Here is a 23,290-nt window from a genome sequence, read left to right as displayed (position 1 = left end):
GCTTAGTGCTAGTACTCAGATCGAAAAACACGCTTGCTAGCAAACTGTGCAACATATTTTGATAGCAGCAGAGTGTGACCAGAGGTGAAACCCGTATTCCACGCATTTCAAACACTTATCAGGCATCTGTGTTTAAAATGCACACACATTCAATATAATCTCATTAATCGATAATAATTGTTTTCTTTCTTTGCCGTTTGATGCCGTGTGATGACCTAAGCTCGTTTAGAAGTACGTTGGTCTTTTATCTTTAAACTTCAGCGGCATTGTTGCCTCCATTTGATTGAGACTTTACTCTCTGATTGCTAGGTACCCCTCTAAATATAAAACAAATCTATATTTGTCGAGCTGCTGGCAACATACCAACGAATACCACCCAAATACTATCGATACCACAAAATACTATCGCCTGACGTTCTAGATTTGTTCGGCCTTTTTTTTGTCGATCTGACTGCTGCCTGGCGTAAAGCCGCTAGAAAGTCCCTGATTTTTCTAGCGGCCCCTTTCTTCGATCTGAGCACTAGGCTTTTGGCAGCAAACGTGTTTTCGGGTCTGAGTACTAGGCCTTAATGCTGTCTAAAATGTTCCAATAGTATTGATACTATCGGTGGCTCGATAGTGGACTCTAACGATGGTGACAACTACCGATGATTTTCCAACCAGAACGTGTCGGCACATTCGTAGCGTTTGCGTCAGATAATTTGAATTGAGTTTAGTCTTCTGTTTAAATACCTTGCTAATTCTATTAAAAGTAAGTAAAAATAAATAGCTTTAAGTGAAAACGTCATTTGAGTGTTCTGGTGTATTTGCGCGCAGATTTCGCTGAGTTTTAATATATCTCTGAGCGTGTTGGCGCGAACCTGTTATATAATATGGAACAATCTAGGCAAAGGCTCTGCAACTCATGTTTTTAAGACTTCATTGGTATATTTTCGAAAATTGTGCCCCGTTTAACATAAAATATGAATGGTACTCCAAAAAGCTACTCCTCGCACATGTCGAACAAATTTTACACTGAAGAGAAATGTTCAAGAGCCGGGGCACATGGTTTTCCCCTAATCGCCGGTATATCAACACAATTTCACATATGTATGTCACAGCGAATTTCATGTGGCAACTGGGGAGGCCGGTCAATGGCTTCGCCTCCTTTCATCTTATTTTAGTGTTTCGTAATAGGGTCGCTACTCGGTTACATGGGTTACATAAACGATTTCTTCTGGAATGCTCGGTGATGCTTCTGTTAGTGTTGGCCTCGAACAATTGCTATCGAAGGTCTTGCCTACATATGCTAACAGCCCGCACCCTTGAGAGAAATCAGCGATGAACTCAAATTTGTTGTTGTTTTTTAAATTGAAATTAAGTTTGCATTATGCCTTGGAATTACGACTCTTCTCCGCTCCAATTAGACTAACAACATTTTAAAGATGTTTGTTTGGTACGCTTATCAAGTACTGAAATATATTAAATTAGCCACACAAAGTTTGCGGGCACCACGTGCACGTGCTTGTTCTTCTTGTTGGTTTTTAGTTGATTCTTGATTCTCATCCTTCATTGATCTCTCTACATAGATGTTCCGCTTACCTGTTGCACTTGCAAGAACCTCCATCAGCCGCCAGCTGGCGATGCGGGGCTACGCGAAGGACGTGAAGTTTGGCGCCGAGGTGCGCGCCATGATGCTGCAGGGTGTAGATGTGCTGGCCGATGCGGTGGCAGTGACCATGGGACCGAAAGGTCGCAATGTAATCATCGAACAGTCGTGGGGATCACCCAAGATTACCAAAGACGGTGTAACTGTGGCCAAGTCCATCGAACTGAAGGACAAATTTCAGAACATTGGTGCTAAGCTAGTCCAGGATGTGGCCAACAACACGAACGAGGAGGCCGGCGACGGTACAACTACTGCCACAGTTCTAGCTAGAGCCATTGCCAAAGAGGGCTTTGAGAAGATATCCAAGGGCGCCAATCCCGTTGAGATTCGTCGCGGCGTAATGCTGGCGGTAGAAACCGTCAAGGATAACCTCAAGAGTATGTCGCGCCCTGTAAAGACTCCCGAAGAGATCGCGCAAGTTGCCACCATCTCAGCCAATGGAGACCAGGCCATTGGCAATTTGATCAGCGAGGCCATGAAGAGAGTCGGACGCGATGGTGTCATCACAGTCAAGGACGGCAAGACCCTCACAGATGAGCTGGAGGTGATTGAGGGTATGAAGTTCGACCGTGGCTACATCTCGCCCTACTTCATCAATTCTTCGAAGGGAGCCAAGGTTGAGTTTCAAGATGCTCTCCTGCTTCTTTCCGAGAAAAAGATCTCCTCGGTCCAGAGCATTATTCCTGCACTGGAGCTGGCGAACACGCAGCGCAAGCCCTTGGTGATCATTGCCGAAGACATCGACGGCGAAGCCCTGAGCACTCTGGTTGTGAATCGCCTGAAGATCGGTCTCCAGGTGGCCGCCGTCAAGGCCCCCGGCTTCGGCGACAACCGCAAGTCCACCCTAACAGACATGGCAATCGCCTCTGGTGGCATTGTCTTTGGCGATGATGCTGACCTCGTCAAGCTGGAGGATGTCAAGATCAGCGATCTTGGGCAGGTAGGGGAGGTGGTCATTACCAAGGACGACACATTGCTGCTGAAGGGCAAGGGTAAGAAGGAGGACGTCCAACGACGCGTTGATCAGCTCAAGGACCAAATTGGCGATACCACCTCCGAATATGAGAAGGAGAAGCTTCAGGAACGCCTGGCTCGCCTAGCCTCCGGCGTTGCTCTGCTTCGCGTTGGCGGCTCCAGCGAGGTTGAGGTCAACGAGAAAAAAGACCGAGTACACGATGCCCTAAATGCCACTCGCGCAGCTGTCGAAGAAGGAATCGTTCCCGGTGGTGGCACCGCCCTGCTCCGCTGCATCGAGAAACTGGACAGTGTAGCCGTTCAGAATGCCGATCAGGTAATAGGATGCTTTTCAATCAATTAAGCTTCAATTAATTTATATCATCATTAATCTTCTTCAGAGCCTTGGAGTGGACATCGTGCGCCGAGCCCTGCGCATGCCCTGCATGACTATTGCCAAGAATGCCGGCGTTGATGGAGCCATGGTCGTGGCAAAGGTAGAAACTCAGTCTGGAGATTATGGCTACGATGCCCTGAAGGGTGAATACGGCAACCTAATTGAGAAGGGAATCATTGACCCCACGAAGGTGGTGCGCACGGCCATCACGGATGCCTCCGGTGTTGCCTCTTTACTGACCACAGCCGAGGCAGTTGTGACTGAGATTCCCAAGGACGATGCTGCCCCAGGAATGCCCGGCATGGGTGGAATGGGCGGCATGGGAGGAATGGGCGGCATGGGTGGCATGATGTAAGCCTATATTTTGAGTCATGATGCAGGACGTCAGCAGAGAAGAAGCGAGCCGGGTCTAAAACTCTAACACACCAGTAGTCGCAGCGAGAATCCCCATTATCCTTTACGCCTGTGGATCCAGCTATTTTCATTCACACACACATTCTCTTCCATGATGGAATTTAGTTTTGCTTTGCATTTACCTTTTGGCAAACATAGGAGACACATCAAACGGCTGGATGCTGGCTCGCTACACGTTTTTTTAACTATTCCTTAATTCTATTTTTTACATGTTATATATGTAAAGATACCGTTAGTTGTAAAATTTAAAATAAAGCAAAATGATTACATTGAGGAAATCCTAAGGGTTTAAAACTGGCATGCAGATTTCTGGGTGTGCGTTTGGTGTGCTTATGACTTCACTAGCTGTATATGAATTATTGGAATTTTCGTGGCTTTCTTCCCGGCTGAGGTTCGCCGATATGTATATAACTACGAGATCTCTCCAAGGACAGGAAAATGAATTAATTCAGTGAAATACGGCATTCGCACTTTGTTCGGTCAATTTAAATCAGCGTCGCAGCCATCGGCATATTCCATCAAATCTCCAGCCCAGTTCAAAATAACTCCAAATTTGGAATGTTTCGACTCATTTCATAACAATACATTTTATTTGTAGGGTTTGTGGTGTCCGTTGGATGTGCATGTGTGTAATTCCCATAAGGAAGTTTTTCCCACCCCCTAAACTGTATATATTCTTAATCAGCATCTGTAGACGAGTCGATATAGCCATTATCTGCCTATGGACCCGTCTGGATTGTTTGACAGCTAGTTCCCAAAACTATATTAGCTAGATCAAACAAATTTTGTGTGCAGGCTCCTACGTTATCAAACTGAAGGGTTTGTTTCAAAATTACGCCACGACCCCACAAAGCTAAACGTGTAAAAGTAGAGGCGAAACGAGTTAAAGTAGAGGCGCGAAAACAGAAACGGCTCACAACGTTCCTCGTTATATTTTTATTTTACCTGTATGAAAACTAGCCATTTTAGTTGGTGTCCCTGTTCTATATTTGGCCCTGCGTTTATTATTATTATCTCCATTCGATGACAATTGTCGACACATCAAACATTTTCTGAAAGATTTTAATTATGTTTGTTTTTCCACCAATTTTAGCTCACCCGACTCTCCATAATGAGCAATGACTTAAAGGACGCCGAATTGATGCACCTATACACAAAAAAGTGAAGTACGTAGGTATCAAACGTGGGGGAGGAGCACACCTTCGTAGGACGTAGGTCGTAGGTTACTTTGAAGCTTGCGAGTCCGGGCCCAGTGAAATCAGCGGAAGGCATAGATACGTCCCTAGAGACACTATCCAAGGAATAACCTCAAGGAATTCTTCAAGCTCGCAAGACAAGCGAACGAAGAGATTATCGACGAGGAATGCATAACCCTACTCAGGGAATACAAGAAGAAAATACGTAAGGCAAGACGTAACTCGTGGGGGAACTTCTGCTCCAATATCGACGAGAGAGTGCCTGAAACAGCGAGACTCCGGAAGCTGCTTTCAAAGCCTACCTTACAGAGCCACCTCAAGCTAGACAACGGACAGTGAACAGAGGGCAACGCAGAAGCCCTGACAGCACTAACGGAAACTCACTTCCCAACATGCACCGAGGTCACTAATTTCGAAAACCATCACGACATAACAACTGAGGTACAACAACCCCCACGGATCTTACAACCTCTCGGAGAATTCATGGGGCCATAGATTCCTTTACGGCCATGAAAGCGCCTGGACTGGACGGAACATTCCCAGCCTTGCTGCAAATGACCAAAGAAGCAATCACCCCATGGCTCTCCACAATATATACGGCATCTTTCAACACAGGCTATATCCCAATCCAATGGAAAAGGATTGACACTCCCAAAGGAAAGTGCAGCCATATGAACCCCAAGGATTAAAGACCGATAATCCGTAACTCTTTTCTACTTAAACACTGGAAAAGCTGTTGGATATACACATCTGGAACCAGTTAGGGGGACTGCTGTCAACCAACCAGCAAGCTGATACCAAGGGGAAATCGATGGAAACGTCCTTCGCGCAGTGTGCGGCTTTAGGGCCGGGGAGCTAGCTAAAAGAGTGTGTTGGCGTAAAAATTTGCTTAGATGTAGATGTAAAAAAATTTAAAATGTAAAAATCGAAAAAAAACGAGACGGAACGTGTGAGACGCTTCTTACGCGTCGCAAATTTTATACCCGGCACTAGTACTACATCTGCACCTTAACGGTGTTTTGTCAAATTTAACATTTTTTCTTCATCTGTCATCTACATCTACAACACTTCTCACACCAACACGCTTCTTTAGCTCGCCCCCCTTCCCAGGACCCACACACTGCAGACTCGCGGCAGAGGCAGAGGCAGATACGTGTCACACTGCGCGAAGCAGAGTGTGAATGAGAGAATATGCAAAAAAGAAATATAAGCTGCGGGACGGGGTGGGTTTAGCCACTGCAAATTAATATCTTCATTGTGGCCATAATAATGATCCAATCGGATCCCAAATGGTGATCTGATAGATATGGTCGTTCCCTACGGAATGTTTTCTTTTATCTTCAAAATTGTAGGTTTGGGATGTTTTCGCCCTTTTGCGGGGGCGGAAGGGGGCGTGGCTCATTTTTGAAATACACTTGTAAAAGTGTGAGCATACAGAAGTCTGGATGCAACATTTGGGGGCTCTAGCTTTTATAGTATCTGAGTACTAGGCGCTCAACAAGACGGACGGACAGACAGAAATGGCTCTATCAACTCGGCTATTGATGCTGATCAAGAATATATATACTTTCTGGGGTCGGAAACATTTCCTTCTGTTCGTTACATACAACCGTTCTTCGCACAAATGCAATATACCCTATTTACTCTTTGAGTACCGGGTATACAAAAGGTCTGATTCCCGCGTGTTTCACCCCCTGTAAACTTGAAGCGAGAACGTAACGAATAAAGAACGCATGCTTTGTGGAAAAGGGAGCGATACAGAAGTACTGTTTGGAAACAACAAAGTCCGACTGGGATGTTGTGCTCAAATATGTTGCTTGTTCGCTTTTTCTTTGTTTTATTAATTATAAATACATTTAATAAAAAAAAACCTAAATTATGTAACGCTTAGATGTTTAAAATAAAGAAAAAATATTTTGTATATACCCCGCATACAGTTACAGAGGAGGTCCTGCCAAAAAGAGAAGGGAGAGGAGATGGTGATGTTCTGCGATGAACGACGACATAATGGCAGTATGGGAGCCGCTCCCGCTTGTGTTTGCGCTTTAGCTTCTAGCATTTGCGCTTGGGCGTGCGACGCTTCACACCGCAGTTTTCGACCTTTTTACTGCCCTTGGCTATGGCCAGCAGCTTGACCAGCTTCTTGTGCGAGTCGCCCACTATCCACCCGTGCTTCTGGTATTGCTCGCTCTCTTCAAAATGCTTCCCCGCCAGCGGCTCTGGATTCTGTCGCCCCTGCTTTTGTTGTTCCCTCAGTACCGCTGCATCTGGCTCACCATCGGCCTTCACACGACCGAACTCGTCGTCGCTGGAGCTGCTCCAGTAGTATAATTGCTTCTCGCTCGCTGGTCGCTTGCGTCTTGGTGGCGACTGTCTGTTCGTCTGTGATTTCCGCTTCGTCTTCAGATTCTTGTTGCTGCTGATGCTATTGTTGTTGTTGTTGTTGTTGCTATTGGTTGTGGCGGTGGAGGAGGAACTACTTCTGGCTCCCGGCACAGCAGGAGGAGGAGGAGGAGGTGGTGCTATACTATAGCTGCTGCTGCGCGACTTAGTCCGCTGAGTAGGTGACATTGTGAAGGGTTGCGCCTGCGACTTCGGCTGCCGCTGAGATGCGTCTTCCCCTAAAGGAACTTCGAGGGCTCCCGCCGGTGGCGGTGGCCTGTACTTGGTCTGCTGTCTGGAGCTACGCGTCCTAGCCGAGGTCTCTGTTTTGGACTCCACCAACATATCCCTCTCGCTCTCTATATCGTTGCCATGTCTTTTACTGGTGCCAGCTGACTTCGCTGTTGGAGTCTTAACCTTGGTGGGAGCTTTCGATTTGGATTTTGATTTAGATTTTGGAGGCGGCTCTGGTGCAGGGTCGGACCGAGGATTCGGGTTGGCTCGCTGCCGTGCCCTAGCTGTAGTCGCCGTCTTTGGACGATTCAGTACTGGCACTGGCATTGACACCGGCACCGGCACAGGCACCGGCGGTTTCTTCTTTGTGGCGCTTTTCTTCCGCCGGGCAATCACAGAGGGCGTTGGGGTCTTTTTGGATGCCGCTGGCGACCAAATTGGCTGTAGATGGTTGGCGTTTGCTTCGCTGGTTTTGCGTTTGCGACGCTGCTCCTGCTGTTCCTTTTCCTCGATGAGGGCTATGATGTCCTTGGTGGACAGGAACTCCTCGTACTCGTCAGAGCTCCACGTCTCCACCAGCTTCTTGGGACGGTTGGTTGCGCAGCGGCGCTTCGACTTGCGCTGCCCCTCATCGATCAGCTGCTCGATCTCCTCCGGGCTCATTCCCAGCTCCGACTGCAGCTTGCTCAGATCCTTTCGTGGCTTCCGAGAAAGTGATGGGGTGGAGCCCGTAGCAGAGACCGAAGCCGAGATCGATGCTTCGGGTGGCTTAACAATGTTTATGGGGGAATTAGCTGGTGGGCCTGTTTTGGCCTTTTTAGACCTGCTTCGCGGCAATGTACTTGGAGCGGGCATAGCTGCTGGAACGGTCGGAACTGCCGGCGCTGCCATGGGCTCCTTCTGATGGTGCGGATGGGTGTGCGGTTGGGGATGATCCCGATCCCAATTCGCCATACCCACTGGGGACTCCACCTCTGATGCCTTGGCCGCACCTCCTCCTCTAAGCTCATCGAAGATCTGGTCAAGGTTTGCCTGGTTCTTTGGCAACGCCTTCATCTTGGTCAACGTCGGTCCTTCCATCGGACTGGGGAGCTGCTGGACAGGAGTTGCTACCACTGCTGATGCTGCCTTGGTGCTGGCGTGCTTGAAGATGCGGCCCATGATTAAGGATTTGTTCTCGAATGTCTTGGCCGTGGCTCGGCTGGAGCTGCTGCTGCTTCTGCTCCCGCTACGGGTATTGTCATGCGACGAGGGTGAGGACGTCGACGAGCTGGACGAGGACACAGCCCTTTCCACTGCGCCCGGCGGCACCTCCACAAGAGCTGCATCCTCCGTCCTGACCACACATCGCGCACCTGGTTTCGGCTCCTGCTCTGGCTCCATGTCGCCGTCGCAACTCAGAGTGCCAAAGTCATAGTCGTCACGGTCCGAGTAGCTGACTGTGGAAACGCTGTTGTTGTCCTGCTCTTGAAGCAGGTTCACGCAGGTCTTCGGCTTCTGGAACATGATGGTGGCCTTCTCCTCCAGTCCGATATTCTTGAACGGACGATCCGGTATGATGATCCGACCGCAGGCGGGCGGCAGTGTCGCCGAGCTGGCCACTCCCGCGGATGCTTTGATGATGGACGCGTGCATCATCGTCTTTGATGAAGTCGAGCTCTGCTGTTCCACCGGCCGCGTCGGCGTTGGCATCGGCGTTGGTGTCGTTGTTGTCCTAGTGCCTGTATGCGTACCAGTGGGCGTTGGCGTTTGTGTCGGCTCTGAATGTGGATGGGGATGGGGTAGAGGTGGTTGTGGTTGTTGCTGCTTCTGGTGGCTGGCTGACGGCGCGGCAGCTGCTATTGGAGCACTGGTACCTGGGACAATCCCTTGGGAAAGATGCGGCACGAAGTCACCGCCAGGCTTTTCAGTGCCCAAGGCGATGTCCGCCAGCTCAGTGAGCTTGCAGACGCCACGCCCGGTCTTAGCCAGCTGTAGGTTTACCATGTCCATCTGCTGATTGACGTTCTCATAGCCCTTCATGGCGGCCTTCGTCTTGAACCGCGAGGTGGTCGCCGAAAACTGCGAGATGGCCGAGTAGCTGGGCGACATCCGATTGTGGTTTCTGCTGGGAGACATATAGTCAGTCACTAGGAACAGGAAGCAACAAGGAGCAAAAGGCAAGCTACTTACATCGGGGTTGTTGTGGGTGTGGCAGCGGGTGGATTGCGGAACAGCTGCTGGATGACTAGTTGATGGCAGACAGTGGGTGCAGCTTCTCCTGGCATTCTTTCTACACCATGCGAAGCCGGAAACGGATGCGGAGGAGGCGTCCGAGACGAAGGTGGCGCTGGCGATGGTGAAGCTGGATGCGACAGAGAAAGAGACAGAGAGGGCGAGGCTTGAGGCGATAGCGAAGGCGGAGCCGGAGCCGACGCAGGTGGCGGAGGCGGGTGCAGCTGTTTGCGCCCGGCAGTAACGATCACGGACGTCGTGGCCAGCGCGGAGCTTGTGGTTGGTTGAGCTGAAGTTGTAACAGCGGCTGCTGTGGTGGAGCTGGACAGGCGAGGCGTCTTGGCACTCTTGAGGATGTTGCAGCATTCGTAGAAGAGCCGCTCGTCTGGGTTCAGATTGAGGCGGGCGGCGGAAGTTCCCGGCGGACTCTGCTGGTTGTCGTGTAGCCGCAGACTGGCCTCAGTGATGACATGATGCACTTGCTGATTCAACTGCTGCTGCTGTTGTTGCTGATGGTGTTGCTGTGGCTGTTGCTGTTGATGTTGATGTTGCTGCTGGTGCTCCACCTGAGGGATAATTTGAGAGCGCGGCATCAGGACCGAGGCACGAATCTGTTCTGTCGTTGTCGTTGTTTTCGTCGTCGTCGTCGTCGTCGTCGTCGATGTCGTCGTCGTCGTCGATGTCGTCGTCGTCGTCGTCGTCGTCGTCGTCGTCGTCGTCGTCGTCATCGTCATCGTCGCTTGCTGGCTCATTTGTGTTTTCTTATCCCCGTAGCCAAGCCCCTGCTTCTGCCCCGGCCCTAGCTCAAGCCCCAGGTCCAGCTGTACCGCAAGGTCGCGTGGACTCGATGGCGCCGTCTGGGACTGAATGTACTCCTGTTCGGAGAGCTTGGATACGTGGGCCAGGGTCATATTGTGTTTGGACAGAGAAGTGGCCGTAAAGAAGGATTTGCCGCACAGGGAGCACGAGTACTTTTCGGCATCGACGTGGCTCCGCTGTGTGCGCTTCTTGGGCCGGGTGAGAAGGACGCTGCGACGTCTTCGGCGCCGCCGACCACGCCCGATGCGACCCAGGTCCTGCGAGTAGCTGGTGTAAACGCTCATCTCGTCGTCCAGGTCCATGTCCATGAGTTCCGTGTTCGTGTTCTCGTCGCACATGGAGCCGAAGTTTGAGTGCTCATCGTTCAGGTTGGGCGCACTGCGCACACTCATGGACGTGGGGGGCCGATAGAACTTGTCCTGGTCTGGATCCAAATCCATGCCGGCCTCCTGCTCCCCCTGGTCGAACTTGTCGTGGGCAAACTCGAAGTCTTCGTTGGTGGTGGCCGACATGATCTTCTCGTTCACGTTTTTCGCTATCTCCGTGAGGTAGTTGTCCTCCTCCTCAGCGTTATCATTATCTCCCGCCGATGGCACGTTTGGTCTAGGTGCTGGGGACCTGATTGAGAGCTGTCCATGCTCTGGCTGCTCCTTGTGTATGTTTTTATTTAGGCGAGGATCGCGACTGAAGGTGGCCGCCGCTGCAGCAGTTGTCCTCTCCCTCTCTTTCTCCAGTTCCACTTCTAGTTCTAGCTCCGCCTTCCGCTTTTGGTACATTTGCTTCTTGGCGGCGCTGCTCAGAATGCTCGGCCGTAATATGGAGGATGCCGACGGCTGGCCGGCGGTCGTTACTGCCGGCAGGGCTGCCGTATCTTTGGCTGCCTCCATCGCCCCCTTGGCCTCCTTGGCCAGTAGCTGTTTTTCGATCCCAATGGAGAAGGACTCCAATGTCGACTTGAGCATGCTGATGTTCTCGTTTGTCGCCTTTCCGCCCGCAGCTTTCCCACGGCTGCGGTAGTAACAGCTCTGTCGCCGCTTCGGTCGCCCTCGGACAGGAGGCACCGAAGTCGCCTCTGCCGCCTCTTTCACAGTAAAGTTCCGGGATAGCTTTGATGAGGATGTGGAGTTGGAGGAGGGGGCCATGGCTGCGTTCCGCTTCGTGCTGGACATAAGCAGCATGCCTGTCAGCAGCAGATCCTCGCTCTTCTCGTATGCCAAGTTCTCCAGCTTCTTGAGGTTGTCTCGACGGGCGTTGTCGATCTTAAAGCTCTCCAGCAGTTGGTCGGCCACAATAGCTGCCAGCTCGTTCTTTCTGCGGCGACGCTGCTTCTTCTTGGTGACGGGCACGTGCTCCTCCACCACTCGCTGCTTTACCTCCTGCTCCTGATCCTCCTGCCCCTGATCCTTCTCCTTCGCGCCCAGCTCTTCTGTCGCTTCCAGATGGCTCGCCGCCGTGACCGACTGATCCTGGACACTGGGCAGTTCGGACTGCGCCAGACTGTGGAAGCCCGAGGAGGTATTGTTGTTCATGTTGCTGCTGTGCTCCTCGAGCAGCGAGCTGCAGTTCGTCTCGACCGTGGGGGTTGGCGTCACAGCCACAGCCACAGCCATGCTCGGAGGCAGTGCAGGCGCAACGGAAATCACGGACACAGTCACAGAAGGAGCCGACAATGGAAGCGTCTCTACAAGCGCAAAGGGTTCTGGAGCTGACCGAGCAGGCAGCTCTAGCTCCGGCTCTGGCTGCAGCTGCATATCGAGCTCCACCGTTTGTTCATTTACACAGTCCACTGGAGGAAGTTCCACCACAGTCGACAGCGGCTGAGCTGGTACCTGTGCTGCGGCCACGGGAGCCATCGAATGAACTCCAGGCAGGTGCGCGTCTGTCTTCGCCTCTCCGTTCACTGGCGGCTTTGACTGAAGCTGATGGCACTGCAGTCGTGGGTCAACTGAGAGCTCCTCAATAGCGATCAGCGCGGAGCGACAGTCGATGGTCTTCGAGCGCATGGAACGCTTTTTTGGCGTCAGCAGGGTTTTCGCTGGTGTCGTTGTCTGGGGTGGGACTGCTGTGTCGGATGAGCTAGCCACAATCTTTTCCCCCATCAAGATCGGGGTAAATAGCATGACACCTGCGGTGGTTGTGTCGGTGCCTGCCGCTGTGACCGCAGCTGTTGCTGTGGCGGTGGCTGTGGCAGTGGCTGTGGCAGTGGCTGTCGCTGGGACTGCTGCTGTGGCAACGATGGAGTTTATCGGCCTCGGCGGATGAACAACTTTTGGTAGCAGATTGAAATTCGTTTGCTTCTGCCTCTCCTTTTCCTTTTCCCTTTCTTTCTCCTTTTCCTTGTCATCGTCGTCAGGCAGACCGGCTTGGACTGCCAATATGACCGAATTGATGGCGTCGTCAATGTGATTGTTGACCACCTCATCCATGCGCAGGCATCCCTTTGGCATCCCCTTGCCGCTGTTCTCCTTCTTGCCGACCGACGCCTCCGCCGAGCGTTTCTTTCCACCTGCTGATTTTGGCAGATGTACGGGGATAGCGGAAGCGCTACAGAGGCTCACATTGGATGGGGAAACCACACTGCCGGTTCTTGTCACCGGCGTAGTCCCAGTCCCAGGATTGCGCACTTGGGGTATCTTGAGTAGGTCCAGGTTGGAGTAATAGTGCGAAGACAATGAAACCGTTGCATGAACTGTACCTGTACGTGCACATGCACCTGCACGTGGCCCTGGACCTGGCCCTAGAAGATTTACTGGAAGGCCTTGCAGTGCAGCGGATGATACGGCAGCAGCTGGTCCCAAGGGAAGCGGCATAGGCATCGGCATTTGAATTGGAATCTGCATCGGCATCGGCATTGCCTTTGGCGTTGGCATTGACATCTCCTGGGGGACTCTCATTGGAGCCGCAACCGGACCTGGTGACGATTTCCTCGCTGACTTCTTGGACAAGTCGAGCGGCTCCATGTCCATCTCCAGGCCGAGCACGTTGCGGGCCTCAAATCCGCAAATAGTCTGCCTCCGGGCCGGCATTCCACTCGATCGTCCGTGATGCAGTCCAGTCTGTAAATCGTCACGTTCGGTGCTTGGCAGTATTGGCTTCTGGAGGCATCCGCGTTGGCTGGTCAGGTTCAGGGGCTGCGGCTCCATCACGTACATGGTGGAATTAACGTTCGGATTTGAATTTTGATTTTGATTGGCATGCGGATGGAGCTGTGCGTGTGGAAGATACAAGGGGAGCTTCGGCAGCAGGTTCATGTTACCATGCACTGAAACCGAACCCGGAAACGGACACGGACACGGACCTGCCAACGATGCTCCCATCCCCTGCAGTCCGAGGGGCATGGGAACAGGCACGGGTACCGGCGCGGTCAATGGTTTTGCTTGTGGTTGTGGTTGTTCCGATGGATATAGCTTTAAGGCAGCCACCGTCGGGGATGGGGCTGCCAACTGCTTGCTTGCTGCTTTGGTGGGGGTTCGCACCGGAGTGGCGGGAAGTGCAGAGGATGCTAGAAGCACCAGGGTGGAAGCAACGGGAACAATGGAAACATCAGCAGCCGGAGCGAAAGTAGAAAGCACACGGATAGGAAGTGCAGGCGCGACTAGTTCTGAAGCTTCAGCATATTGCCTTTCCAGAGGCTCGGAGACTGGCCCTGCATCGGGCTTGGGCCCCATTGCTGCATCCAACTTGATGATGCGCCTGGACATAGCCTTCCGCTTGGGCGTTTTGGCCTCCAGTAGCTCTCTCCCTGCATCAGCTTTCGGGGGAAGCGTCGTCTCTGTATGCATATTGCAGTCTTGCTCCTCCTCTTTTTCGAGAATTGGCGGCGGTGGCCGTGGCGGGAGCGGTGATGCTGGCGTCACCTGCTCAGTCTTCATCTTTTCCTCTAGCTTCCCAGTGAGCATGGCAATGCAGTCACTAATCCTCTTGCTGCGCTTCACCCCTGCAATTGAACTGGGCTGTCGAATGCTAACCGAGAGTCTGGGAGCAACTGGCGAGGACTTGTTGGCCGTGGCAGGAGCAGGAGCAGGAGGAGCAGCAACAGAAAGAACAGGAGTGGTCGGCGGCGTGAGCATCGGCGGCTTGCTGGCCGTGGACGAGGCAGCTTCCCGTTGCTCTCGCCGCTGTCTTGTGCACCGTTCCAGCTCCAGCTCTTTGCTGGATGCTGTGGGTGGAGGAAGCTCTCCACCTGTTGGTGCTGTATCGGGATCCACAGCTTGAGGAACAGCCAGCGCTGGCTTAAGCTCAACGGGAGATCTCAAATTGACCGGGAATGTGGCTTGTGGCTTTACCTCCGGCTGCGTCTGTGGCTGCGAATGGGCCTGCGGTTCTGTCTGACCCTGCGGCTCTGACTCAACGACTAACAATGCAGGGGGGGATTTGTTCTCTGATCTGCGTTCTCCCTTGGCGACCAATTCGGACTTTACTTTCTGCTTTTTCTGCAGTATTTTCTGTTTTTTGCGTCGGCAGCGCTTCTGTTGCCCTGCTGACACTGCAAGGGCGGAGGCGGCAGCCACCACCGAGGACCGTGTGTTGCGAAGGAGGTGCTGATTGTATATCTTCTTTGTGCTCCTCTGCTGTTTCGACATAGACTTCGACTTGTTCTTCGACTTGCGCTTGGCCTTGTTGTCCACGGGGAATATCTTCTTGCAGACGCGCTTGGGTGGCAAGTTCTCCAGCATTTTGCGTATGGACTCAGCTTGAATAGGATAAGAAAAAAAATCAAGTTAAATCAGTTTCTGGGCAATGCTGCATGGTTCTGGTACTCACCATCACTGGGTCTCTGACGGGGGGAGTTCTTAATCTTCGATGAATTGGAGGCACTCTCCTCGCACTCGACATCTCCCTCGCCCTCCTCCTCGCCATCGTCCTCATTCTCGTTCTCAGCCTCTCCCTCGGCATCCAGAGAGTCCTCAAGCTTCTTCCGGTTGGGCAACTGTCTTAGCGGCTTCTTTGAGCAGGGGCGACGCTTCTTGGTACCGCAGTAGTAACGATATTTTCGCTTCTTGGCCAGCGACCAGATGTAGTCGCCAGAGCAGTCCAGCATGTGGCGGTAGAGATCCATAAGGCCGCTGCACTTCCGTCCGCACTTTGTGCAGCTCGACGGAGGAGAAAAAGATGAAAGCGTCGACGATGTGTTAGCTGTGTTGCAAGTGGAGGTAGAATGGGAATGGGAGTTAGAGGTGGATGTAGAGGATGAGCTTAGCGAACAAGACGAGGAAGAGGTCGTCCCTGTCCCGGACGCGGGAGATGCCTGCTGCTGTTCCAGACCCGACATGGGCGTCGGCGTCGGTGTGGAAGCCTCGAACGACGACCTGGAAGAAGTGGACGAAGAGGTGTTCTCTTCCTCGTGTTGGACACGCTCCTCCTGCTTGTGCTGCGGCCAGCGAATACAGTTGCTATCCGCCGCGAACCGGCCCAGGGCCCGTTTAGGTATGAATAGATGGCGCAGCAGGTTCCCCGCCAGCAGCTCCCTGCCAACCACCTCGTAGTGCGTGGCATAGATGTGCGAGTGACGGAACGTCTTGTGCTCCTCCAGCGATTTTCGCTTGTCAAACTTGGCCCCGCAGCATATGCACAGATAGAGACGTGGTCGCGCCCATTCTCCACTTAGCACCAAAGAGGACAATGTCATGTTGTCCTGGTCCTGCTCCCGTTCCCTGATCCTTTCCAGGCTGGCCCCTTGGCTAGGCTGCAGCTGAAGCAGAGAGAGAAAACTCTCGTCGGCGAAGTTCTGGTCCAGCAGATCATCCTTGACACCCTGGACACTTCCGTAGTTCTCCAGCTTGGCATCCTCCTCGTTCTCGCACTTGATTATCGCCTGTTCGTTCTGCTCGAGGATGATGTGCGGTAGGAGACGATGGTCAAGAATAAGATTAAGCTGCTCGAGCAGACGCTGCTGCTCCATTTGCATGTGATTTCCAGCATCCCCATCAATGCACGCACCCCCACCGCCAACGCCACCATTGCTGGTGCGGGCGATGGCGAGAGAGACATCATGCTTCTGGCGCATGGTCAGCTGCGTCCACATATCCAGCTTTGAGAGATCGCGCAGGCCAAGGAAGGTGGGCTGCTTAAGTTTCTTTACCAGCCGCCCGCCCTCGTTGATGATGGTGAATTTCTTCACATAGTCCCACTTCCACTTCCAGCTGTGCTTCGTGTGGGGCCGGCGCCGAAACTTTGCCGGGGGCAGAAGCTCTGCCGTTGAGCCGAATTGTTCCGATGTCAGTAGAGTTGGGTAGGCACTAGCGTGGCTCATTTGACTAGTACCATGCAGCATGACCAGATCGGATGTGATTGTGGCAGTGGCTGTAGATGTGGAGCCATAGTCAAAGCCACAGCCAGAGGAGCTTCTTGAGGTTGAGATTGATGCTGACGTTATGGGGGGCGTGAAGAGCTGTCCATCGAGATAGTTCTGCAGATTCTGTTGGACATTCAGGATGACGTCCTTGTAAAAGTTTTCATCGAACACATGCGAGCTAGCGCTGTTGCTGGTGTTACAACTGGAGCTGATTGCAACACAGGCTGAGGAGCTGGGCTGCCGGAAGACAGAATCAGGAGACTCATCCGGATGGGCTTGCCCATGGCCTTGTCCCACGGGCTGAATGGTAGTTGCCGGCATATGCTGTTGGTGCTGTCGCTGGGCTGCCGTCCGACTGCTGCTCCTTGACTTGTGGGGCATGGCCAGGGGCGGCTGCTCGTCTTCCCCTGCTCGCCGTTGCCTATTGCGATGACTGGGCAATCGGTTCTGAGTGAGACCAAGGCGGAACAGCACCGGCTCGTCGGCTCCCATCAGTCCGGGCTTTGGCGATTGTGACTCCTCGAGCTGGTGGTGGTGTCGACGGTGTTCGGTTAGCTGGTCGGCGTCTTGAAAGCGCAGTCGGCACGGGTGGCAGCCAAAGTACTTGTCTGAGTGCATCTGAATGAGATGGAAGAACAACTGATCCAGATGCTTGACGGGCAGACAGATCTGTGGCAGCATCGAATGCTTCCTGTTGCCTGAGCAGTGCTGGCATCCTGGAAATCCTCCGTTCGGATGGCAGCTCCCGGAGCTGCTGGTGGAGCGACTGCTGCAGCGTCTCTCCTGTCGCTCCGTGTGGAACTTCTCCACGTGCTTGCCCTGCAGCTTGCCAGAGGCGAACTTTCTATCACAGTACAAACACAAGACTTTTTTTGGGCCGGACCCCGACCCCGAACCGGGGCCAAAATTAAGGTCAAGGTCTCTTTCCCGTGGCTGCTCCTCTATGGGAAGCTGAAGCCTCTCCACCAGACGGGGTAAACGCTCTAGGGGTAATCTACAGATCAGAGACGGTTGTTGCTGAGCCCTTGGCACCTTTTCGTGTTCCTGTTCCCCTTCCAGTGGCAGTGACTTTTGCTGTTGCTGCTCTGCTTCCTCTTCGTCTGGTTCATGCCTGTGCTGGCGTTTCTTTCGTCCGGATAGACCTGCTTGCGACGGTCTTATTGCCGCTATTGGTCCAATTGGATTCTTGCCAGTGACCTGCTCCTCCGACAACTTAAAGCCCCGGCGCAGGCCGAAGCGGGACATTGTCTTCATTAGGAAGCCACTAACCAATTCGCTGCACAAACTTATATTACTATTTCTGCAAAGGGAGAAAACACAATATCATTCATTTTAAATTAATTATAGTATCTTATTAGATTTTTTGTTTGTTGACAAATAAGCATCAACTACGAGAAGATGACCAAGAAGAAGATGGAAAGTGGCAACACAACTACACACACTCACACACAACACAAACACACAACACACACACAACACCCTCAGACACAACACACACACACACCAAACTTTCAAACGTTTATGCTCATTCCACTCAGAAACAACTCGAAAAAGAGTACTTGAGCCACACACAGTCACAGTAACAGTCATGGGGTGAAATATGAACCTGCATACAAATAATTATTTGATAATTTTGTATTTGTTGTGTTTACCCGTTTACGTTTTATGATTTAAAAACAACTGCATGTGACGCCTTCTGTTTCAATTTTTTTGTTTCGATTTAGGCTTGTGTGATTCCGTTTTATTTTGTCCATGCCCCAGTGTTGTATTGCACTTTAATTCGTTTCCCTCCGTATGGCGTCCAGCCCACTTGGACCGTATATTTTAATTTAATTTGTTCTCAAAAAATACATCGCAGAGCATTGCATTTGATTTATTTGTTATGTACTTATTATTTTTTTCCACTCTAACAACTGCGTTAGGTGGTATCTAACGTTTATCCCAAATCGATGCGTGCGTAGAGCAAAGGAACGGACAGGGGCAAAGGCAGGGGCAGAAGACGACGACGGCGGCGATGGCGATGGCAGAAGGACGACGATACTGTCACTGAGGAGTGTGGCAGTGGTGAACAAGAACGATTTTTCTCTCTTGCACAAAAAGCAGCGGCGGCTGCAGATAGCATTTTTATCCATTTATTATATGTTAACGCTATCCCATTGATGGGTGCGTGCCCTTTTTATCCACTAATTCAATTTAACTATTTAACTCATATTTATATATTGTGAACGCACGCACACATATCAGATTTGATATCTAGTTAAATGTGTTTTCTTATGAGAAGTGTAGGTTAGAGGTGTCAACACCGCGGGAGCACCATCGATAGTATCGATGTTTTGCGGCCAGCCGCTAACAACGATTTTTTACGAATATCATCATACTATCGGACTACTTGCTGCCGCGTCCCTACTACTTTGAAGTTGTGCTTGTGGTAAAATGGACTGGACTTGATTACTTCGATTGAAGAGCACACATGATATTTTATTTACATATTGTTTTGGAAAAATACAACTTTCAGCTTCAATGAAAGAAACCCATTTTAGACCGCAAAATAGTTTCTGCACGTAAATAGGTACGAGGTATTTTGTGGGTCTATCATTGGGAGAAGATGCCAGCATATCGAAAATTTATTTAATTTCGCCTAAAATGTATTATTTTTTAAAGCTAAAACTTTCTTGCGATAGAATTTGCAATATATTTCGCTCTGCAGCTCTCGGGGTACATTGTTTTGAGTTTATTCACAAAATGAAATCCGTTAAGAATTCAAGTTTTGTATGAAAGCAGGAGAGTGAGTTATTTCAGAGTGGAAATCGAGCTTTATGCAATATTGATGGCATCCACTACCGTACCGTCCATCTGACTGTGGCGTCACTGAGAGTCCAGCAGATAGGAAGTATGGAGATCCTCGGCGACCTGACGAAGGTGCTAAATATGCTGGAGATCCGTAACCTGGATAACAACTTGATTGAAGCCAATCATTTACGCCTCGCAGAGATATCCCGTCCTGCACGACCTCCATTATTTGAGCCTCAGAAGCGGCAACAACATTGCGATGTAGCCATCACGGGCTTGTAAACCCGCACGTATGGGGACAATTGGGAGCAGGAGTTCCCAACAGGAGTTGAGGATGTGGAGAAGTTGAAGAGATGACACAGATCCAGGATGTAGTACGACGCAAGGTGTTCGGACAAGCCCTTCGGATAAATATTGTGGAGGTATTCCGGATTATCAATAGAAATCATCCTCAAATATTGCCACACACGTTGGCCTCCATTCAAATTTTCAGCTGGGTGCTGAGCATGATGGTGTGCTTGACGGACCTAGCACCTAATCAACATTAGCATTTAAGTTCTATTTACATTATATTCCCGCCATTATCGAAAATAAAATGAAAGAGAACTGAGGTATTCTGAGTCGTATCTCAGGTAGAGTACGTAGGAGCTAGACCATCGGCACCTCAGACTTGTCCACGTCTGCGTCGGAGAGATGTTTGTCATTTAGATGTACAGTAAAGTCCGTTGTATTTTTTTTGAATTATCGTTTGTTTTGGTATTTGTTCGAGATGTCCGAACAGTTGCTTTGTTTTGCGACCTGGGGGCACTAACCAAATAGTAAGGTAGATTGTCAATTTAAAGGAAGCACTTATACAAATGTAGCTGGGACTTCTAGCTGCGTGTTCTACACGCACTAATACTTGTAGCTACGACGTTGGCAGAGGCCTGGGACTTCGCGACGCACATTCTGCGGTGACGTTTCGCTTCCTTTAAATTGACAATCTACTATACTATTTGGTTAGTGCTAGGGGCCAGATAGTTCCAAAAAAAATAGCCAAAACTAGCTTTGAAATTGCTGAAAATACCTTGCCAAGGTATGTCACAAGCTGATGGAAATGTCTCGGAAAATGCTAAGCCAACGCTCGTTTGTGCCTCTATGGTTTTATTTTTCAAATTAATATAACCCTTACATTTTTTGTGTTTTTTTTTTTAATTCAAAATTTTAAATTTTTAAATATTATTATTGGTTGAAATAAATTAAACCAATCAAAATCCATCACGGGGATGAAAGCGCCGTGTAATTAACCTGGCGCCACTGGAATTTTTGTGACGTATATATCTGTTGACACCTTAACTTTTGGTACAAATTTCACACCCATGTTAAGGAAGTTTTGAAAGCTCACAGTATTCAGAAGTCAGATAAAAAAAACCCGATTAATCCGATGGTAGTTTTCAAGCAGCTCGAAACATCTACATTTGTTTTAGCCCAGTATTCAGATCGAAAAACACGTTTGCTAGCAAACAGTGCAGAGAGTGACCATAGGTGAAAACCGCTTTCCGTACGGTTACACTTCTCAGGCAGTTTGGTTTACATTTTTGAAAATGTGTGAAAATTGAACAAAAGGTTAATAAAACAAAGAATGCAAATTGGATCCATGCAGGATGTTGCTTTTAGTGGGATTGACGGCTCTTGCATGATCGGAGGAGGAGGACAATCAACGAAATAAGCGCTGACAACTTTGATTAAACCCATCTGCAGCCCCCTTGCACATTCCGCAGTTTGAAAATATGACAGAGAATTTGCATATGGCTGGGAATAACATCTGCAGACTTCTTTGATTGGTGGAGCAGCATGGCCGTGCCAAGGAATATTTGCGCCCGTGGCAAAGTTATAAAACGGCGTCGCGAAGCATCCTTCCTATTCAAAATTGGATAGTTTCGAGTCCAAATCGCCGACATCGCCCCTTTGCACTACCCTGTGGAGCAGTACTTGGTCCCAAAAGGAAAACAACTTAAAACATTTTGTTAACAGCCCAGCCCGGTCTGTGTCTTGGAAACATGAAGATACTGGCGATCAAATAAGTTAAACAAATTAAAAATGCAATTAAATTTAATATAATCTCATTAATCTATAATAATTTGTTCCATTCTTTGACGTTGATGTGGCGGTCATTTATCTTTCAACTTCAGCGATATGTAACGTATTACTTTTCAATAAGCAAACAAAGTTTTCTGGTCGGAGTACTGGACTGAATGAACAATCTTGAAGGTCGATTCTATCGACGGAGAAGCGAAACAATCCATGGTCGGCTAATTTGTCAACCATCGGTAGTATCGATTGCGCTATCGATATTTCTCCCAACCCTACACTGCCGTAGGCTGGTTTTGACGAGTCATTTTCCCATTTTTAAAATTAATAAAGTCTGAAAAGATATGCCGTACACAATAGACGTACTTATGACTGAGAAGGTAAATATATTTTCTGAGCATATTCTGAACATATCATAAGCTGTTAATTTATGGACCAGGACGAAGTCTGCGATTTCAAGCCGAAAGATGCGCACAGCTCTTTGGATGAATTGGACATTGATGATTTGTATGTGCGTTATAAGGTAAATATGCGTACAAATTCGCATTCGCCCAGATATAGCGATTTAAGCCAAACCCTCTTTCAGAAACTTCAAAGAACCTTGGAGTTCATAGAGGTGCAGGAGGAGTACATCAAGGATGAGCAGCGTAATCTAAAGAAGGAATATCTACATGCCCAGGAGGAGGTGAAGCGCATACAGTCGGTTCCGCTGGTGATTGGGCAATTCCTGGAGGCGGTCGATCAGAACACTGGTATTGTTGGCTCCACAACCGGGTCTAATTACTATGTTCGCATCCTGTCCACTATCGACCGTGAGTTGCTAAAGCCATCGGCTTCCGTGGCGCTGCACAAGCACAGCAACGCCTTGGTAGATGTGCTGCCACCCGAGGCGGATAGTTCTATATCAATGCTACAGCCCGACGAGAAGCCCGACGTAAGCTACGCCGATATTGGTGGCATGGACATGCAAAAGCAGGAGATTCGAGAGGCAGTCGAGCTACCCCTCACCCACTTCGAGCTGTACAAACAGATCGGCATCGATCCCCCCCGCGGTGTCCTCATGTACGGACCGCCTGGCTGTGGCAAGACCATGCTTGCTAAGGCCGTGGCTCACCACACTACCGCCTCCTTTATTCGTGTGGTCGGATCAGAATTCGTGCAGAAGTACCTCGGCGAAGGTCCGCGCATGGTGCGCGATGTCTTCCGGCTGGCCAAGGAAAACGCTCCAGCTATTATATTCATTGATGAGATCGACGCGATTGCAACCAAGCGTTTCGATGCCCAGACCGGGGCCGATCGCGAGGTCCAGCGCATATTGCTGGAGCTCCTAAACCAGATGGATGGCTTTGACCAGACCACCAATGTGAAGGTGATCATGGCCACAAATCGCGCCGACACCCTGGATCCTGCTCTGCTGCGGCCCGGACGCCTCGATCGAAAGATCGAGTTCCCGCTCCCCGATCGCCGCCAGAAGCGTTTGGTATTCTCCACAATCACCTCCAAGATGAACCTCAGCGAGGATGTCGATCTGGAGGAGTTCGTTGCTCGACCGGACAAGATCTCTGGTGCCGACATAAACGCCATCTGCCAGGAGGCGGGTATGCACGCGGTGCGTGAAAATCGTTACATCGTTCTTGCCAAAGACTTCGAGAAGGGCTACAAGAACAACATCAAGAAGGACGAACAGGAGCACGAGTTTTACAAGTAGATTTCAATTAGGACCCGCACCTCCCCCTCCAGCACTATCTTATCCAAAACTCTTCATACCTACCACATCTACCTAAAAATAATAATGTATCAGTAATAAACAGGACTTGTTTCTATTGCCATTCCTTTCTCCATTCAACTCCTCTGTGGCGATCCCCAGATCCTTCCTC

At 50.4% G+C, this 23,290-nt stretch overlaps 3 protein-coding genes across 6 annotated transcripts; 2 read left to right on the top strand and 1 right to left on the bottom strand.

The window, feature by feature from the left end:
- Positions 1–624: 624 nt before the first annotated feature.
- LOC117591356 (heat shock protein 60A) lies at positions 625–3,691 on the top strand. Its single transcript, XM_034284589.1, has 3 exons — positions 625–751; positions 1,569–2,939; positions 3,004–3,691. The coding sequence occupies exons 2-3, from the start codon at positions 1,569–1,571 to the stop codon at positions 3,352–3,354; spliced, it is 1,722 nt and encodes a 573-aa protein (XP_034140480.1). The 5' UTR covers positions 625–751; the 3' UTR covers positions 3,355–3,691.
- A 2,749-nt stretch (positions 3,692–6,440) lies between these two features.
- On the bottom strand, positions 6,441–18,841 carry LOC117591366. 3 transcript variants are annotated; one of them, XM_034284603.1, is made up of 6 exons: positions 18,206–18,841; positions 15,023–17,853; positions 14,301–14,951; positions 10,172–14,264; positions 9,398–10,087; positions 6,441–9,332 (listed from the first exon to the last, which is right to left on the bottom strand). In XM_034284603.1, the coding sequence occupies exons 2-6, from the start codon at positions 17,805–17,807 to the stop codon at positions 6,662–6,664; spliced, it is 10,890 nt and encodes a 3,629-aa protein (XP_034140494.1). In that variant the 5' UTR covers positions 17,808–17,853; positions 18,206–18,841; the 3' UTR covers positions 6,441–6,661. The 3 variants fall into 3 exon arrangements, with proteins under 3 accessions (XP_034140494.1, XP_034140492.1, XP_034140493.1); XM_034284601.1 differs by having other exon boundaries at positions 10,172–14,951; XM_034284602.1 differs by having other exon boundaries at positions 6,441–9,329; positions 10,172–14,951; positions 18,206–18,840.
- A 2,821-nt stretch (positions 18,842–21,662) lies between these two features.
- Positions 21,663–23,245, top strand: LOC117591369 (26S proteasome regulatory subunit 6B). Of its 2 annotated transcripts, none has more exons than XM_034284606.1 (3): positions 21,663–21,793; positions 21,853–21,936; positions 22,000–23,245. In XM_034284606.1, the coding sequence occupies exons 1-3, from the start codon at positions 21,758–21,760 to the stop codon at positions 23,119–23,121; spliced, it is 1,242 nt and encodes a 413-aa protein (XP_034140497.1). In that variant the 5' UTR covers positions 21,663–21,757; the 3' UTR covers positions 23,122–23,245. The 2 variants fall into 2 exon arrangements, with proteins under 2 accessions (XP_034140497.1, XP_034140496.1); XM_034284605.1 differs by having other exon boundaries at positions 21,705–21,793; positions 21,841–21,936.
- Positions 23,246–23,290: the final 45 nt, after the last annotated feature.

Source organism: Drosophila guanche, unplaced genomic scaffold (genome assembly GCF_900245975.1).
Source record: "Drosophila guanche unplaced genomic scaffold, DGUA_6, whole genome shotgun sequence".
Lineage (NCBI taxonomy): Eukaryota > Metazoa > Arthropoda > Insecta > Diptera > Drosophilidae > Drosophila > Drosophila guanche.
This window is presented reverse-complemented; position numbering and strand designations above follow the sequence as displayed.

Coding starts and splice junctions, on each gene's coding strand:
- LOC117591356 (XM_034284589.1), top strand. CDS start 1,569: ATGTTCCGCTTACCTGTTGCACTTGCAAGAACCTCCATCAGCCGCCAG. Junction 2,940..3,003: donor CCGTTCAGAATGCCGATCAG/GTAATAGGATGC, acceptor AATCTTCTTCAG/AGCCTTGGAGTGGACATCGT.
- LOC117591366 (XM_034284601.1), bottom strand. CDS start 17,807: ATGAAGACAATGTCCCGCTTCGGCCTGCGCCGGGGCTTTAAGTTGTCG. Junction 10,088..10,171: donor ATGAGCCAGCAAGCGACGAT/GACGATGACGAC, acceptor GACGACGACGAC/GACGACGACGACGAAAACAA. Junction 9,333..9,397: donor ACACCCACAACAACCCCGAT/GTAAGTAGCTTG, acceptor TATGTCTCCCAG/CAGAAACCACAATCGGATGT.
- LOC117591369 (XM_034284605.1), top strand. CDS start 21,758: ATGCCGTACACAATAGACGTACTTATGACTGAGAAG. Junction 21,794..21,840: donor ACGTACTTATGACTGAGAAG/GTAAATATATTT, acceptor ATAAGCTGTTAA/TTTATGGACCAGGACGAAGT. Junction 21,937..21,999: donor ATTTGTATGTGCGTTATAAG/GTAAATATGCGT, acceptor ACCCTCTTTCAG/AAACTTCAAAGAACCTTGGA.